This window comes from Neoarius graeffei, chromosome 2 (genome assembly GCF_027579695.1).
Source record: "Neoarius graeffei isolate fNeoGra1 chromosome 2, fNeoGra1.pri, whole genome shotgun sequence".
Lineage (NCBI taxonomy): Eukaryota > Metazoa > Chordata > Actinopteri > Siluriformes > Ariidae > Neoarius > Neoarius graeffei.
In genome coordinates this window covers 53181341-53198637 of record NC_083570.1, presented here as the reverse complement: position 1 = coordinate 53198637, position 17297 = coordinate 53181341, and the positions used below count along the sequence as shown (strand labels likewise).

The window sequence follows — 17297 nt, the reverse complement described above, 5'->3', positions numbered from 1 at the left end:
AAAGCACTTCAATACATTGTTTTTCAGAACGAGAATCGGATTCATGTGAAGAAAGCGTTTTGTCGAGCCATAATACAAAGCAAGAGCCTTTCAAAAGGCAAAGTAGACTTAATGTTGCTCTTCATGCTGGATAACTATGAGGACATCTTCAAGGTATTAAATACTTGGTTTTAATGATTGATTACTTGATTTAAAAAAAATGCAGCCTGTTACAAATTCATCCTTTATCTGGTCTTATGGATTTATTTAAGCAGTCTAACAGAAAAATGAATTTGTGAATGGAAAATGTAGTATAAATATTGATGTGGCGGTCTAATTTTGTCTGAATTCAGATTAACAGGTGAGGGGTTGATCAGTTTTCAGCTCTGATGCTAATTCCAGCTAGAACACAAACCACAGGTTCCAGTGTGTTTTTAATACATTGTTTTTAGTGATCCCTGTTCCACAGGGATTTGCAGTGCAGATAATCCACATAAGCAAATCAAAATGGTGGTTGCTGAAGTTTTGAGGAGACGGTTGTTTAGATTTCTGGAAGGAATCTCCAGCATCAATGTTTGGTAGCTTGGAGATAAAGCTGTAACTTTAGAGCCTCCAGAACTGTGAGCTTTAGTTTCTCAGTAATGGAATAAGATGAGCAGAATTTGTCTTAAACGTAGACGGCCTTTCGATTTCATAAAATCGGTGAAATTTGTGATGTATGTATTTCTGTAATAATTTAAAAAACCCAGGCCATTCTGTGGCTGGGAAATTATTTAATTTGAGGGGATTCCCGAGCAAATAATGTGCATGAAATTGCTTTGCGCAGACAGAGGAAGTCCATGTGCGCATGCTTACCTTTTGTCTTCATTTTTTGGGTTTTACAGCAGCTGGCATCCCCAGTGTTCCATTACTGCCATCTACAGGTTTACCTTGACCGTGCATTGACAGTTGCATCATTCTGTCGCTAAACGAACAGCTGATCACACAGAGATGCTCGCTGATGGCCGATATTTATTCGTTTGGTCCTGTTTCCTTTCATTCGCAACATAACGTCTTTTCTTGCTTTCCATTACTGTAGTCGGTCTTTCATGTTTCATTCGCATCCTCCGTTCTCTCCGGTTTCAAATTTGTATCCCACAATGCCTTGCACGAACGGGGAAAGCCCACCACATGATGCATGACGTGGTATCTTGTATTGTGTCATGGTGAAGCAGGAAAAAAATAGAGAATTTAGGGCCATGTGGCCCTAAATTCATTAATTGTTCTATTTAAAAAAAAATTTAATAAAACTGGAAGTCTGTGATTCAAATTCAGTAGCTTTTGGTCCACTAAACAAAAATAATTGGGTGTTGGGGGAAAATTCTTCTTATGACCTACACTTGAAAAATCTGAAAGGCAGTCTAGCTTTAACTTGGAGAGAAACAATTTCACGATGCATCACATGAAATATGAATAGTATGATGCATCATTCTTTAATAAATATAATTGTAATCCTTGGCAAAATTTGTATAAGAGAATGACTCGCTGCAGTGTGTGCTCTTATTGGAAATTGATCATTTTCATGTAGTAAAAGTAACTCCACTGCACCACACCACTGCATCATTTGTTTTCCTATAACGGCATGTCCCCTAGTGTTTTATTCTCTACTTGGTAGAGGTCTAGTGTTTATACATGATTACTTTTTTTTTCTTTTTCTCCTTTTTTAAATGGTCATTGTAGTGAATTGAATGATCTTATTAGATCCCAGGTTCTTTGCACAGGCTGGTCAGTGACAAACTGGATGACATTGTGAAAAAGAAGGACCCCAACACACAAGGTATGTCAGTCGTTTATTTTAATTTTCATTTTAAAAATGTTTTTATTGGTTAGGTGCTGCTTGGAATTGCAATCTTGAGTTGAGCCAAAATGCTGGTGTGATTCTGTTTTTGTACAATCACACAACAGAAGAAGAAGAGACCTTTATTTGTCACATGCACACTTCAAGCACAGTGAAATTCATCCTCTGCATTTAACCCATCTAAAGTAGTGAACACACGCGCGTGCGCGCACACACCCAGAGCAGTGGGCAGCCCAGAGCGCCCAGGGAGCAGTCAGGGGTTCGGTACCTTGCTCAAGGGCACCTCAGCCCAAGGCCACCCCACGTCAACCTAACTGCATGTCTTTGGACTGTGGGGGAAACCGGAGCACCCGGAGGAAACCCACGCAGACACGGGGAGAACATGCAAACTCCACACAGAAAGGCCCTCGCCGGCCGCTGGGTTAGAACCCGGAACCTTCTTGCTGTGAGGCGACCGTGCTAACCACTACACCACCGCGCCGAAGTCATATTCCCACTGTACATTGCCCTGTACTATCTAAATACAATTGCAGTTAGGGGGAAAACTGATCACGCAGCCTGATAAATCACAATTTCATCAATTTGAATAATTTGCATCACTATTCATCACAAGATGCATCAATACAGGCTTAATTATGACTATGGAGATCAGCCTTTTTTCTTTTTAAATCTAGTTGGTGATTGTTTTACTGAACTTTATAGCTTTATATCTGTTTTATTCCTAGGCCCTGCATTCTGTCAGCACATTTCAAGCAGCGTGTACCACGACACTGTAAAAAACCTGACAAATACGGAGTTGTTTGTACTGCTCAGGAATATCGATGAAAATACAAAGTACTCCGTGAAGGAGAAGAATAGACTGCTGGCACAGTTCTACAAAGGCCATCCTGACATTTTTGCTCAGTATTTTGGGTCCAGACTGAGCACAATCAGCTTGTCTGAAGTGTAATTATTTGTCCCTTTTTCTTAATTTTGTAGATTTTACCATTTTGTTGTTTTTAAATTTTTTTTTTCCTACATTTTGAGAAAGTGGGTAAATTTATTTTTCAATTATGGTATACCGAACACCAATAAACACTGCTATAAACCAATTTTGCAGCAATGTATACATGCCTAAATCACTTTACAGTCCTGACAGCTTAATGTTTTGTTGTAATTCTGTTCAGCCACTGATGCAGTTGATAGTCGGACATTATTTCAAGATATTTGTCTGAAGTTAATTATTGGGTAAGAAGAGTGCTGAAGTGAGAATTTTTGAAAATATTTCTCTTTACAAACAGGGTAATTAATTGTAGTCATCCTGGTTTTATATAATCTAACCGTTACCTTTTGTGAAAAGCTTAAAATCAGACTTGCACTATTCAAAAGCAAAAATAAAGAAATGCTAAACATGGGTGGAATGCGACTTATTCAAATCTCTGCTTGTATGACCCTCTACTTGTAATTATGTACACACATTATGCTTATAAAATACATGGATATATTTTTATGCAAATCTGGAGTTTTTTTTTTTTATATTTCCGGTCCCCCACCATCTTAGGATGTGATTTATGTTCTGTTCTGCTACTGCTGCTTGTATTCTTCCATTCTTCTACCAAGCATCTCCACTCCTCTCCTCACACAACTGACTTAAAGTGCTCTTGCTCACTGCCTTTTCCTTCTGTGTTCATTTTTTGTTTAACCATTTGATTCTTTCTTAAATACTTTCACCTATAAACCCTGTTTAAATGACTTGACTGACTGTCCATGTGCAAGAGTCCCACTTTACCTATATCCTATTGCTAATGTGGGCTGGAAAGGGGGGAAATGTTCCCAGTTAAAACTAAGACTTTGTATGAATTTCTGGATTTGCTGCTGTGTTTTTACATTGCACTTCTGTATACATTTTACAAACCCTTAATCAAGTTGTACTTTTATACCCTTAACATGAGTTCCTTCATATGGCTGTCATTTAATTTACCATTGATTCTTGTGTTCCTAGTTTTAAAATAAAGTACATTTACTCCCCTTAAAGTGACCTCAGGCATGGCACTTCAACAGTTTCACCCTTCCTGCATATGAAACCAGTCAGGATTTGGATCTATGAGCCACATTCAGTATGTGGATACCTGACTATCATACCCCTGTGCTTGTTGAACATCCCATTCCAGATGTTGCCTCCCATAGGTCCAAGGTTTCCAACTTCCAAATGGTGGTTCATGTCTGAAGTGATGCCAGAGGCTGAGGCCATGCAGCGGTCACTCACAACAGCAAAGCCACCAAGGGGGAGGGTACAGGGGGTCTCCCCCATTTAAAAAAAAAAAAAAGTGCTGTTAAGAGGTAATGCAAAACAGTGGTAAACATGCCCTTGTCCCAACTTTTCTGAAATGTGTTGCTGATGAGAAATTCAAAATAAGCATAATTTAAAAAAAAAAATCAACATTTGTGTTTTGTCTGTATTATTTTCTATGAAATATAGGGTTTCATTGATTTTGCAAATCCTTTTTTTTTTTTTTTTTTTTTTTTTAAACCCCTCCTAGAACTGCCACCTTATTGTGGTGGAGGGGTTTGTGTGCTTGAATTATCCTAGGAGCTATGTTGTCAGGGCATTATGCCCCTGTTAGGGTCTCCCAAGGCAAACAGGTCCTAGGTGACGGGCCAGACCAAGAGCAGTTCACCAAACCCCTATGGAAATTAATAAAACAAGGACCGTGACATCACTCAGTATGGCGCAGCCGGGGCCCCACCCTGGAGCCAGGCCCGGGGTTGGGGCTTGTATGCAAGCGTCTGGTGGTCGGGCCTTTGCCCACAGGGCCCGGCCAGGCTCAGCCCGAAGCGGTGATGGGGGTCTGACCTCCTGTGGGTTCACCACCCACAGAGGTAGTAGTAGGGGGCCGGTGCAGTGTGGTTTTCGTCCTGGTCGTGGAACACTGAACCAGCTCTATACCCTTCATAGGGTGATCGAGGGTTCAAGGGAGTTTACCCAACCAGTCCACATGTGCTTTGTGGATCTGGAGAAGGCATTTGACTGTGTCCCTCATGGTATTCTGTGGGGGGTGCTTCAGGAGTTTGGGGTTCGGGGCTCTTTGCTAAGGGCTGTCCAGTCCCTGTACGAATGGAGCAGGAGTCTGGTTCACATTGCCGCTATTAAGTCAGACCTGTTCCCAGTGCATGTTGGACTCCGGCAGGGCTGCCCTTTGTCACTAGTTCTGTTCATAATTTTTATGGACAGAATTTCTAGACACAGCCAGGGGCCGGAGGGAGTCCTGTTTAGGAACCACAGGATTTCATCTCTGCTTTTTGCGGATGATGTCCTGTTGGCTTCTTCAAACCAGGACCTTCAGCATGCACTGGGGCGGTTTGCAGTCGAATGTGAAGCGGCTGGGATGAGAATCAGCACCTCCAAGTCTGAGGCCATGGTTCTCGATGGGAAAAGGGTAGCTTGCCCTCTCCAGATTGGTAAGTCCTGCCTCAAGTGGAGGAGTTTAAGTATCTCAGGATCTTGTTCATGAGTGAGGGAAGGATAGAGCGTGAGATTGACAGGCGGATTGGTGCAGCCTCCGCAGTGATGCGGTCGCTTTACCGGTCCGTCGTGGTGAAGGAGAAGCTGAGCCAAAAGGCGAAGCTCTCAATTTACCGGTCGATCTACATTCCGATTCTCACCTATGGTCATGAGTTTTGGGTAATGACCGAAAGAACAAGATCGCGGATACAAGCGGCCTAAATGAGTTTCCTTTGCAGGGTGGCTGGGTGCTCCCTTAGAGATGGGGTGAGAAGCACAATCACTCGGGAGGAGCTCGGAGTAGAGCCGCTGCTCCTCCACATCGAGAGGAATCAGCTGAGGTGGCTCTGGCATCTTTTTTGGATGCCTCCTGGACACCTCCCTGGGGAGGTGTTCCAGGCATGTCCCCCCAGGAGGAGGAGGCCCTGGGGAAGACCCAGGACGCGCTGGAGGGACTATGTCTCTCGGCTGGCCTGGGAACGCCTCGGTGTTCTTCCCGAGGAGCTGGCCGAGGTGTCTGGAAAGAGGGAAGTTTGGGCTTCCGTGCTCAGACTGCTGCCTCCATGACCTGGCTTCGGATAAGCGGATGAAGATGAGATGAGTTTTGTTTACATTTTAGTGTCCCAAATTTATAAAATTGGGGTTGGAAGGATGCATTTGATGGCCTAAGGGGAAATGTATTTAATTGGGTTATGGCGTTTTTAAAATAGTAGAAGCATTCAAGTTAGCAACTCACAATGGCAAAGCTGTCAAGAGTGGAGGGTACGGGGGGGTTCGCTCCCCGTAATTTATTTATTTATTTAAAGTGCTGTTAAGAGGTAATGCAACACAATTGGTAACATCCAGAAAGCGTGTGGTGGAGAATGGGATTCCTCAAGGGATTGAGAAGTCCAGTTTTATTTACTATTGTGATAAATGATGTATATTTGAAGATATTCAGCCAGGAATTAGGAGAGCTTTTTTTTGCAGCTGGTTGCCTAAGGAGAAGAGGATGTCATCAAGAAAGTTCAGGAAGGGATACAGTAGGGGGAAGATGATGGGGTTCTAGGTTTTCTGTCAAAGTTTGTTGTTTTTGTTTTTTTTTTAAATAAAGGGGAAAAAAAGATTAGAGAGAACATCCAACTGAAACTTTATCAGAACAATTTGGAGAGAGTTAAGTTTCCTGTTCTTGGTGTATCTGATTAACATGGAAGGAACATGTATGGAGAGAGGTAATGAATGTTAGGTGTTTAGCTGTTCAAGAATGGGGAGCAGACACTGCATCTTTAAAGTGTGTTTTTAGCTGCATTATTGACTCTGGGCACTATACAAGAGCAAATACTTGCCCTAGTGTAATGATCATGCTGTGTATGTACCATTTCTGAGAATGTAGGTAATTGTGAGCATGTCCATGAATAACATTAAACATGTGATTTAGCTTCAGCTGCTCAACTCTAAGATATACTGGCAGTAATCCTACCCTTTTAAATTCAGTGCTACCAATGTGAGTATGAGGGGATGCATTTAATAGATACCGTATAACATTATTTTGCGTCACCTGCATTTTATATTTAAGTTTAGCTGATAAACAAGAATACTAAGCAGAACATACATAATCAAAATGGTACTGAATCAATGACAAAACAATAAGCTTCTTGACAGAGAAAGCACAATTCCTTGTCCTACGAAACAAAAATTTAAGTTTACTGGCACTCTTGGATAATGTTTTGGTAGCAACAGAGTCACAAGTTAGTGACTGCTCTAATGTTAACCCCAGGTATGTAACACTTTCTTGAGACGCTATTTCAGTACCATTACACACAACCTTCAGTGCATTTGCTTTTGATAACTTTTTTCTTTGTTCCAAATAAAATGGATTCTGTTTTACCCAGATGGATTGAAAGCTTATTGTCAATAAGCCACTCACTAACCCTCTCTAACTCCTTCCCAAGAGTATTTTCAATCTCACAAACATCACTCCCTCTCAGCGACAAGTAATGCAGAATCATCAGCATATAAAAGTAGTTTACATTTGACTGCAGCTGGCATATCATTTATATAAACCAAAAATAAAAGAGGGCCCAAAATAGAACCCTGGGGCACCCCACATTGTAATGCCCAAGGGATCCGATACTGTCTCCTCAACATCACAGACTTGAGTTCTACTATTAAGATACGATATAAACCATTTAATAGCAGTAGGTCTAAAACCCAGACACTGTAGTTTTAATAACAGTATTGCATGATTTACCGTATCAAAGGCTTTCTGCAAGTCAAGTAGTATCATACCAACATGCTTTCCTTCATCAAAATTCTGCCAAATGTAATCAAATAAGTGGATGAAACAGGTTTCAGTGGAGTAAGCTGCTCTAAACCCAGATTGAAACTCATACAGCAGGTTTTGTTTAACCAAAAACTCCTCCGCCTGCTCAAACACAAGACGCTCAAACACCTTTGAGATGGCTGTCAGAATTGATACTGGCCTATAATTGCCAACATCTGATCTGCTGTTTTTCTTAAAAAGGGGAACAACCCTAGCCCTCTTCATTTCACTTGGAAAGATACCCTGGCTTAAGGATAGATTTGTTATATGGGTGAGTACACTTGCAATTGCACTGGCACTGTCTTTCAGAAATCTGGATGGAATAAGGGCCAGTCCAGTGGCTTTATTTATAGGCATTGCAGATAAACATGACCTCACCCTTGCCTCTGAGACAGGGTTCAACTCAAAAGTGTTAGAAGTAGCATGTTTACCTTCATAAAAGCAATTTTAAAAGGTTTGGTTGTATCTGCATGATGCAACAGGCAACTTATCAACCAAACGGGCTGCAACAGTTGTAAAAAATGTGTTAAACTGACGAGCAACCTGCTGTTTGTCAAAGCATAACTTATCCTCAATGACTAGCCCAATGTTACCAGGCTTTGATTTTGATTTACCTGTAGAGCCCATATCATTGAGCACTTTCCATAACTTTTTTGGCTGATGTGAGTTTGCAACAATAGCATCAGCATAAAACTCAGACTTTGTTTTCTGTACCTTGTAACTCGCTTGATTTCTCAAATAAATATATTTATCATAATCAGTAGGTGACTTGGATTTCTTGAACTTTTTAAACCAGCCATCACGTTGTCTAATAAGATCCAGAATTTCAGATGTCATCCAATTTGCACTATTCTGCTTCATTCTCGTTTCCTTCATTGGTATAACAGAATTAAGTGCAGATATAAAATGCTGCTTGAAAAAAACCCAAGCACTATCAACATCATTACTTCCTAGGACATCAGACCAATCTCTTTCAGAAAGCCTTTGTATAAGCCCTTCAGTTGTGTAATGTTTTGTGCATCTTTATCTGATGGAACGATGGTTACCAGTCTTCATTTGTGAATTAGATACATCTTGCGTGTGCAGTAAATGACATTATGGTCACTTAAGGCAATATCAAGGACGCCTGATTGTGATATCTTTTCACTGTCTGAGACCAATATCAAGTCCAGCAGAGACCTCCTGTTAATAGAAATTCTTGTTGATTCAGTGATCAACTGTTGTAGGCCAAACATTTTGCAAAAGTTTAAGAATGATTTTTTTTTTTTCAAGCTAGTCCTACTAGAAGGCAATAATAAGTTTGTATTAAAATCGCCCATTACGATACATTCTTTCTCCGTACATATAGCACTCTTACAACAAACTGTTTCAAAGAGTTCATAAAAGTCTGCTTGCTTAGGGGGCCTGGAGCAGACGCTAATAATAATGGGCTTCGTCTTACGAAGCAGCAATTCCACCCAAGCCATCTCTAAGCCATCCATTTGGAGGTCAACTCGAGGATTAAACTTTAAATCATCTCTGATAAACAAACACACTCCACCGTTTCTGCTATGATCACACCAGTAGATGGAATAACCATTTAGCTCGACTTCAGCATCTTGGATGGAACCATCGAGCCAGGTCTCCGACACAGCAATCACCGCAGCCTTAGAAGTAAATGCGAGATGCCTGACCTCGTCAAGTTTAGGCAACAAACTCCTTGCATTAATATGAATAAAATGAAGTCCTTTCCGATTAAAAACAAACAGTCTCATTGTTATTACTCATATTAACCAAATTGTCCTCAAAACAATGCACTGAATTTTCCATGTTCTCGATCATATTGGCACAACACAGTTCATTCAAACACTGATTACACACCAGGGGAATATCGGATTTACTCCTTACGGCCAAATCATATGTTTTTGATGCGATATTCGCACATTTTATGTGCACAAAAGCGTGACAAAAATCACAAGCAACTGCTTTGGCATTAGCTCTCACCATCTTCCCACAGTTTGGGCAATCATTGCGGCCGGCATTTGGCTGATGTTTCCCCTGTCTGAGATGTTTGGGCCAGGACATTGTTCGATATCCCCAGAAAGCAGCAAAGTGATGGATAAAATGAGGACATCGTTTATCTCATCTCATCTCATCTCATTATCTCTAGCCGCTTTATCCTGTTCTACAGGGTCGCAGGCAAGCTGGAGCCTATCCCAGCTGACTATGGGCGAAAGGCGGGGTACACCCTGGACAAGTCGCCAGGTCATCACAGGGCTGACACATAGACACAGACAACCATTCACACTTACATTCACACCTACAGTCAATTTAGAGTCACCAGTTAACTTAGCCTGCATGTCTTTGGACTGTGGGGGAAACCGGAGCACCCAGAGGAAACCCACACAGACATGGGGAGAACATGCAAACTCCGCACAGAAAGGCCCTCACCGGCCACGGGGCTCGAACCCGGACCTTCTTGCTGTGAGGCGACAGCGCTAACCACTACACCACTGTGCCACCCTGACATAATTTATGAACGCTTGGAATATGGACGGGGCATTACGCAACCCAAAGGGCATTATTAAGTACTCATAGTGCCCCCTAGTGGTGAGAAATGCAGTTTTCCATTCATCCATCCATCATCTGTAGCCACTTATCCTGTCCTACAGGGTCACAGGCAAGCTGGAGCCTATCCCAGCTGACCTATGGGCGAGAGGCAGGGTACACCCTGGACAAGTCGCCAGGTCATCACAGGGCTGACACAGACACCCATTCACGCTCACATTCACACCATTCACACCTACGGTCAATTTAGAGCCACCAATTAGCCTAACCTACATGCCTTTGGACTGTGGGGGAAACCAGAGCACCCGGAGGAAACCCATGCAGACAAGGGGAGAGCTTGCAAACTCCACACAGAAAGGCCCTCGCCGGCCACTGGGCTCAAACCCAGGACCTTCTTGCTGTGAGACAACAGTGCTAACCACTACACCACCATGCCACCCCAGTTTTCCATTCATCACCTTCCTTTATGCAGACTAAATTGTATGTACTTCTTAAGTCGAGTTTTGTGAATATTGTTGCTCCATGAAGTTGTTCTAGCGCTATGGGGACTAAAGACAACGGGTAAGAATAGGGTTTAGTGATTTGATTAAGCCCACAATAATTGATGCAGGGCCTAAGTCCCCCATCCTTCTTGTTGACGAAAAAGAACGCTGCAGCTGCGGGAGATGTAGGAGGATGGATCAAACCTTATTCTAAAGCCTCCTGAACATACTCCTCCATCGCTTTCTCCTCCACTTGAGTGAGTGGATAAATCCTAGATTTAGGTGGAATAGCATCATCTATCAACTCAGTGGAACAGTCATATTCTCTGTGAGGAGGAAGTTTGGTAGCACTTTTCTTGCTAAACACTTCTAACAGGTCACTGTATTTGGGGGGAACGGAGACTACAACATTGGCATTGGGGCTTTCTATAGTCGTTGATGATACCATAACTGTGGAAAATGCTAGACAGGTGTCATAACAGTAAATGGACCAAGAGAGTATTTCTTTATTGGACCAAGATATGACTGGGTTATGTTTTCTAAGCCAGGGCAAACCTAAAATGATAGCATACTCACAAGAATTTGATACAAAAAAACAGATCTCTTCAGAATATAACGCACTGACAGTCATACTGATTGGTCTCGTGACCCAGTTAACAAGCCCCTCTCCCACAGGCTCCCCATCGACAACAGTCAGTCTTAGCAGGGATTCTGGATCCTCATGAGTCCGGGTCATTGGTGGATACAAGCGGCGAGGGGTCAGTGCAGCAGCTGGAACCGTAGGTGATTTACAAGGACCTCTCCCGGGTTTCAGTTGGTCTAGGTCAATGGTTCTCAACCGGTGGGGCCCGCCCCCCTGGGGGGGCATGCGAGTAGGCTAGGATGAGGGGAAAAAAAATCATGAAAATTCCCATGTCTAAAATGCAAGTGGTTGGACTACTATAACACAGAAACAAATCAACCACACAGTTTCATTTCAAATTTACCAATACAGGGGGTAGTATTTTGAGCCTGTGACGCGATGTCACGTAACTGCTAGGCTACTATATAAGCGTCTGCACACACATTGAGCTTCATTCACTCTAGTCTAGTCTCTTGCCAAGTTTGCTTGTGCCAGCTCTCGCTAGTCTGTTATCAGTGTTGATATCGATCTACTTTAGGCCTTTACTTCAAACCCAAACAAACAGTCTTTTTAAAGACTATCCCAATCTCAGCCCTAGCTATTTTTTAACTGCTAAGCGTGCACTTAGCTAATAGGGTAAGCCTCTGCCTTTTTCACCATGTTGCAACACATATGACACACGCGACTAAGACAATCACACACTCACTCAGGACTACAATCTTAAGTCTTCAAATAAAATTGGTATTGCCTGCAAAATTGTTAAACACTTGCATTAAAGAACGTGCATAAGTCCCGTCTGATTAGTCCCCGATACTTGTCTCTTAACATAGCCACACATCCAAATTATAATTAACAAAAATGGAGAGATTTCTAGTGAGGACCAACAAGGCAATTGATGCACCACCAGCCGCAAAAAAGCTTTGAAGGTACGATGAAGCATACCTGCAGTTTGGATTTACAGTCACGGCTGATCTGAGACCTCAGTGTGTCATGTGTGTGTGCCGACGTGCTAGCATACAACAGGATGAAGCCCTGCAAACTTAAAAGGCACCTCGAAACAAAACATGCTGCTATTAAAGATAAACCAGCAGAATATTTTAAAAGAAAGCTTGATGGCCTCCATCAGCAACAGCCAGCCATTTCAGTGCACAGCACTGTCTAAACAGTGTTTGGAGGCATCGTATGTAGTGGCCAAAAGAATAACTAAACTGGGTAAACCGCATACAATTGCCGAGACTCTCATTTTACCGGCCGCACAAGACGTGCAGAATAATGATAGGAGATAGTGGAGCAGCCAAACTCGGTGCAGTACCACTGTCCAATGACACAGTCGCTAGGAGGATTTCAGACATGTCTAATGACATCAGAGAGCAATTCAGAGTTCATAAAACAGAGTCCTTACTACATGCTGCAGCTAGACGAATCCACTGATATTGCTGGGCAGGCACAGCTCCTCGCCTATGTCAGGTATCTGCATGACAAGGCGATTGAGGAGGATGTCCTGAGGGAACTGCGACATGTTCCCCAGCCTTGCAGACTTTATCACTGATGCAGGCATGTCACACGATTTCTCCTCTCTATTTCAATCAGCATCTGAGCACCTGTCTGCAATGAGAAAAGAATTTGTGATGTACTTTAAAGAGGATTATCGTTCTTTTGCGTGGGTTCGAGATCCATTTGTGTGCACAGCAAACGAGCTGTCAATTGATATGCAGGAACAGCTTATTGAGCTGAAGAGTGACAGTAGGCTGAAGGAACTTTTTACCTCCTGCCCTCTTTCGTCATTCTGGGCAGCATTGATGCAGGAATACCCTCAACTCTGTGTGACGTCACCTTGAAGATTCTTCTCCCTTTCGCGTCCACATATTTGTGTGAGGCAGGATTCTCAAAAATGACTGCACTCAAAACGAAATACCACAATCGTGCACAAATTGAGGATGATTTGAGGCTATGTTTATCAGATATTGCACCAAGAATTGAGGATCTTTGCAAGGCAAAGCAGGCTCAGGTCTCACATTAACATCGCCTACCTGCAAGCTTCTGTAAAACATGCAGATGATATGCCTATTATTAGGCCTAGTAATAATAACAATAATGAAGCATAAATTCATAGAGGTCTAGTGCCAATTCCCAGTTATAGCAATAGTCTAGTAATGATAATAAGCCTACTGATAATAATAATAATAATAATAATAATAATAGCAAAACATGTAACCTCATAATTATATAGCTATAGCCTAATAATGATAATAGGCCTACCACTACTCATAATAATAATAATAATAATAATAGTAATAATAATAATGCCTGCAAGCTCACATTAGAAGTCTGATGCTACTTCCAGTTATAACAATAGCCTAGTAATGATGATAGGCCTACCTACCGCTACTGCTACTACTACTAATAATAATAATAATGTGTGGGCCTAAAAATAATAGTCTATCTGTCTATCTATCTATGCAAGGTGGTGTAGTGGGGGTGGGGCCTGTAAGGGGGGGGGGGGTGCCAGGAGGAGGGGGGGCCCCAACTGCAATGAACCAGCTTTGGGGGGGGGCCCAGCTTGAAAAAGGTTGAGAACCCCTGTTCTAGGTGAATGGCCAATGAAATCAGCTTTTCTAGTGAAAGACCGTCGTCCTTACAAGCCATTTCAGCTAGGATGTCAGAGTTCAGTCCGTTGCGAAATATCACTAGTAATGCAGGCTCATTCCAACCACTCCCAGCCGCGAGAGTGTGAAATTCCAAAGTGTAATCGGAAACTGAGCAATTACCCTGACGTACAGTGGTGCTTGAAAGTTTGTGAACCCTTTAGAATTTTCTATATTTCTGCATAAATATGACCTAAAACATCATCAGATTTTCACACAAGTCCTAAAACTAGATAAAGAGAACCCAGTTAAACAAATGAGACAAAAATATTATACTTGGTCATTTATTTATTGAGGAAAATGATCCAATATTACAGATCTGTGAGTGGCAAAAGTATGTGAACCTCTAGGATTAGCAGTTAATTTGAAGGTGAAATTAGAGTCAGGTGTTTTCAATCAATGGGATGACAATCAGGTGTGAGTGGGCACCCTGTTTTATTTAAAGAACAGAGATCTATCAAAAACTGATCTTCACAACACATGTTTGTGGAAGTGTATCATGGCACGAACAAAGGAGATTTCTGAGGACCTCAGAAAAAGCGTTGTTGATGCTCATCAGGCTGGAAAAGGTTACAAAACCATCTCTAAAGAGTTTGGACTCCACCAATCCACAGTCAGACAGCTTGTGTAAATATGGAGGAAATTCAAGACCATTGTTACCCTCCCCAGGAGTGGTTGACCAACAAAGATCACTCCAAGAGCAAGGCGTGTAATAGTCAGCGAGGTCACAAAGGACCCCAGGGTAACTTCTAAGCAACTGAAGGCCTGTCTCACATTGGCTAATGTTAATGTTCATGAGTCCACCATCAGGAGAACACTGAACAACAATGGTGTGCATAGCAGGGTTGCAAGGAGAAAGCCACTACTCACCAAAAAGAACATTGCTGATCATCTGCAGTTTGCTAAAGATCACGTGGACAAGCCAGAAGGCTATTGGAAAAACGTTTTGTGGACGGATGAGACCAAAATAGAACTTTTTGGTTTAAATGAGAAACGTTATGTTTGGAGAAAGGAAAACACTGCATTCCAGCATAAGAATCTTATCCCATCTGTGAAACATGGTGGTGGTGGTCTCATGGTTTGGGCCTGTTTTGCTGCATCTGGGCCAGGACGGCTTGCCATCATTGATGGAACAATTAATTCTGAATTATACCAGTGAAGTCTAAAGGAAAATGTCAGGTCCATGAATTGAATCTCAAGAGAAGGTGGGTCATGCAGCAAGACAACGACCCTAAGCACACAAGTTGTTCTACCAAAGAATGGTTAAAGAAGAATAAAGTTAATGTTTTGGAATGGCCAAGTCAAAGTCCTGACCTTAATCCAATCGAAATGTTATGGAAGGACCTGAAGCGAGCAGTTCATGTGAGGAAACCCACCAACATCCCAGAGTTGAAGCTGTTCTGTACGGAGGAATGGGCTAAGATTCCTCCAAGCCGGTGTGCAGGACTGATCAACAGTTACCGGAAACATTTAGTTGCAGTTATTGCTGCACAAGGGGGTCACACCAGATACTGAAAGCAAAGGTTCACATACTTTTGCCACTCACAGATATGTAATATTGGATCATTTTCCTCAATAAATAACTGACCAAGTATAATATTTTTGTCTCATTTGTTTAACTGGGTTCTCTTTATCTACTTTTAGGACTTGTGTGAAAATCTGGTGATGTTTTAGGTCATATTTCTGTAGAAATATAGAAAATTCTAAAGGGTTCACAAACTTTCAAGCACCACTGTAGTTGGGTGAGCAATTCCCCTTGAGAGCAGCCCTCATTGGCGTGATCGAAAACTGCTTTAAATTCTCTAATGAAGTGGTCATAAGTGTTGGATTGGACTGTGGGCCAAACTGCGGTAGCCCAATCTAATGCCTTGCCTATAAGACGAGATATCATAAATGAAATACGAGCCTTGTCAGAGCTCGGGGGGAATTAGCAAAAAATATAGAGCATTGTAACAAAAACCCTTTACACTGATTAGGTGTGCAATCAAATTTATCCAGTTTACTGACAACAAACGAACTGGTAACAGCCGTGGAGGGAACAGTTTGGTTGGAAACTATAGGTGAGCCGGAGGAGCTGAGTCGTTGGAGTTAGGTGGTGATTTCTCTCATGCTTTCAACAATTTGTACCAAGTGTTTTTGCTGCTCACCTTGCTGTTGCGTCAGAGTCTGGATGGACTGAGTTACGGAGTCAAAGCGCTGGTGATGTTGTCCAAGCATCTGTCCTTGGCTGCTAACTGCTACCTGTAGCTCCATGTAATCCGCCATCTGCATCCAAAGAGATCCAAAACAGTAACAAGGGCTAGACAAAACGTGGTCAGAAAACAAGCAATAGTCGAAAAACTGGGAATCAGGAGATACGGGCAATCTAAACACAAGGGCTAGGCAAATCGTAATCAGAAAACGGGCAAAGGTCGAGGAACCAGGAATCAAGAGAAATGGGCAGTCAAAACACAGGGGCGAGGCTAAGTGGAAAAAAAACAGAAGGCAAAAAGGGTCATACACAGAAAAACAATCAGTACAATAACGCTCAATAGGCTTATGGGAAGTGAAGACAATACTGTGCAAGGAACAAAACAGACAAAGGGGTATAAATACAGACATAAACAAAAAGGTACAGGTGATTGTGATTAGAACTCAGGTGAACCACTCCTAGGAAGTGGTTCCAGATCGGATGGCGGAGTGCACATGGTAGTGACTGGCGTGTGAGGGGGGTTATGGGAACTGGAGTCCTGAGGGTTGAGGCAGACGGAGGGTGAGCCCGGAAGCGTGACACACAGCATATTTCAAACACTTGCTATAGCAGTGACAAAATAGCGATCAAAAATGCATTCCTTTTTTTTAAAAATATATTTATTGGTCTTTTTGCATTACAGAACACTTTAACAATTGAACTATTGTCACAAATAGAACCTAACATTCACACACACACACACACACACACACACACACACACACACACACCTAAACTTGCACAATGCACATATCAATGCACAATTTTGCAAAATTAAAATCAATGTAAAATTTGAAATTAAATACTTTAACTTCAATATAATAAGGATCACACTTAAAAATATATAATAAAATTGAAATAAATAAAAGTTTACATTTCAGACTCTATAAAGCTCATATATGTTTACCAGAGATGAACAAACTTTCTGTTTTCCCTTAGCAATATATGTTAGTCTTTCTAGACCAAGGCACTCTGAAAGTTCCTTTATCCACTGTTTCATAGAGGGCACCTCTACACTCTTCCAATTAAGTGCAATCACTCTCCTGGCTTGTAGAAGTCCAAAGTCCAGTAGTTTAGTCTATTTCTGCATTTGTATGAAGTTCAATGGATAGATTCCAAGTACACACAGCTTAGCATTTAGTGGTATGTTAATATGAAAGACCTCTGACAGA

General features: G+C 42.0%; 1 protein-coding gene across 1 annotated transcript in view; it reads left to right on the top strand.

The window, feature by feature from the left end:
- The window catches only part of depdc7b (DEP domain containing 7, paralog b), a 33505-nt gene extending 30740 nt beyond the window's left edge, over positions 1-2765 (top strand). The window contains 3 exon segments of the mRNA XM_060908272.1: positions 28-153; positions 1720-1795; positions 2542-2765. Coding sequence (XP_060764255.1) covers positions 28-153; positions 1720-1795; positions 2542-2765 — 426 coding nt within the window.
- Positions 2766-17297: the final 14532 nt, after the last annotated feature.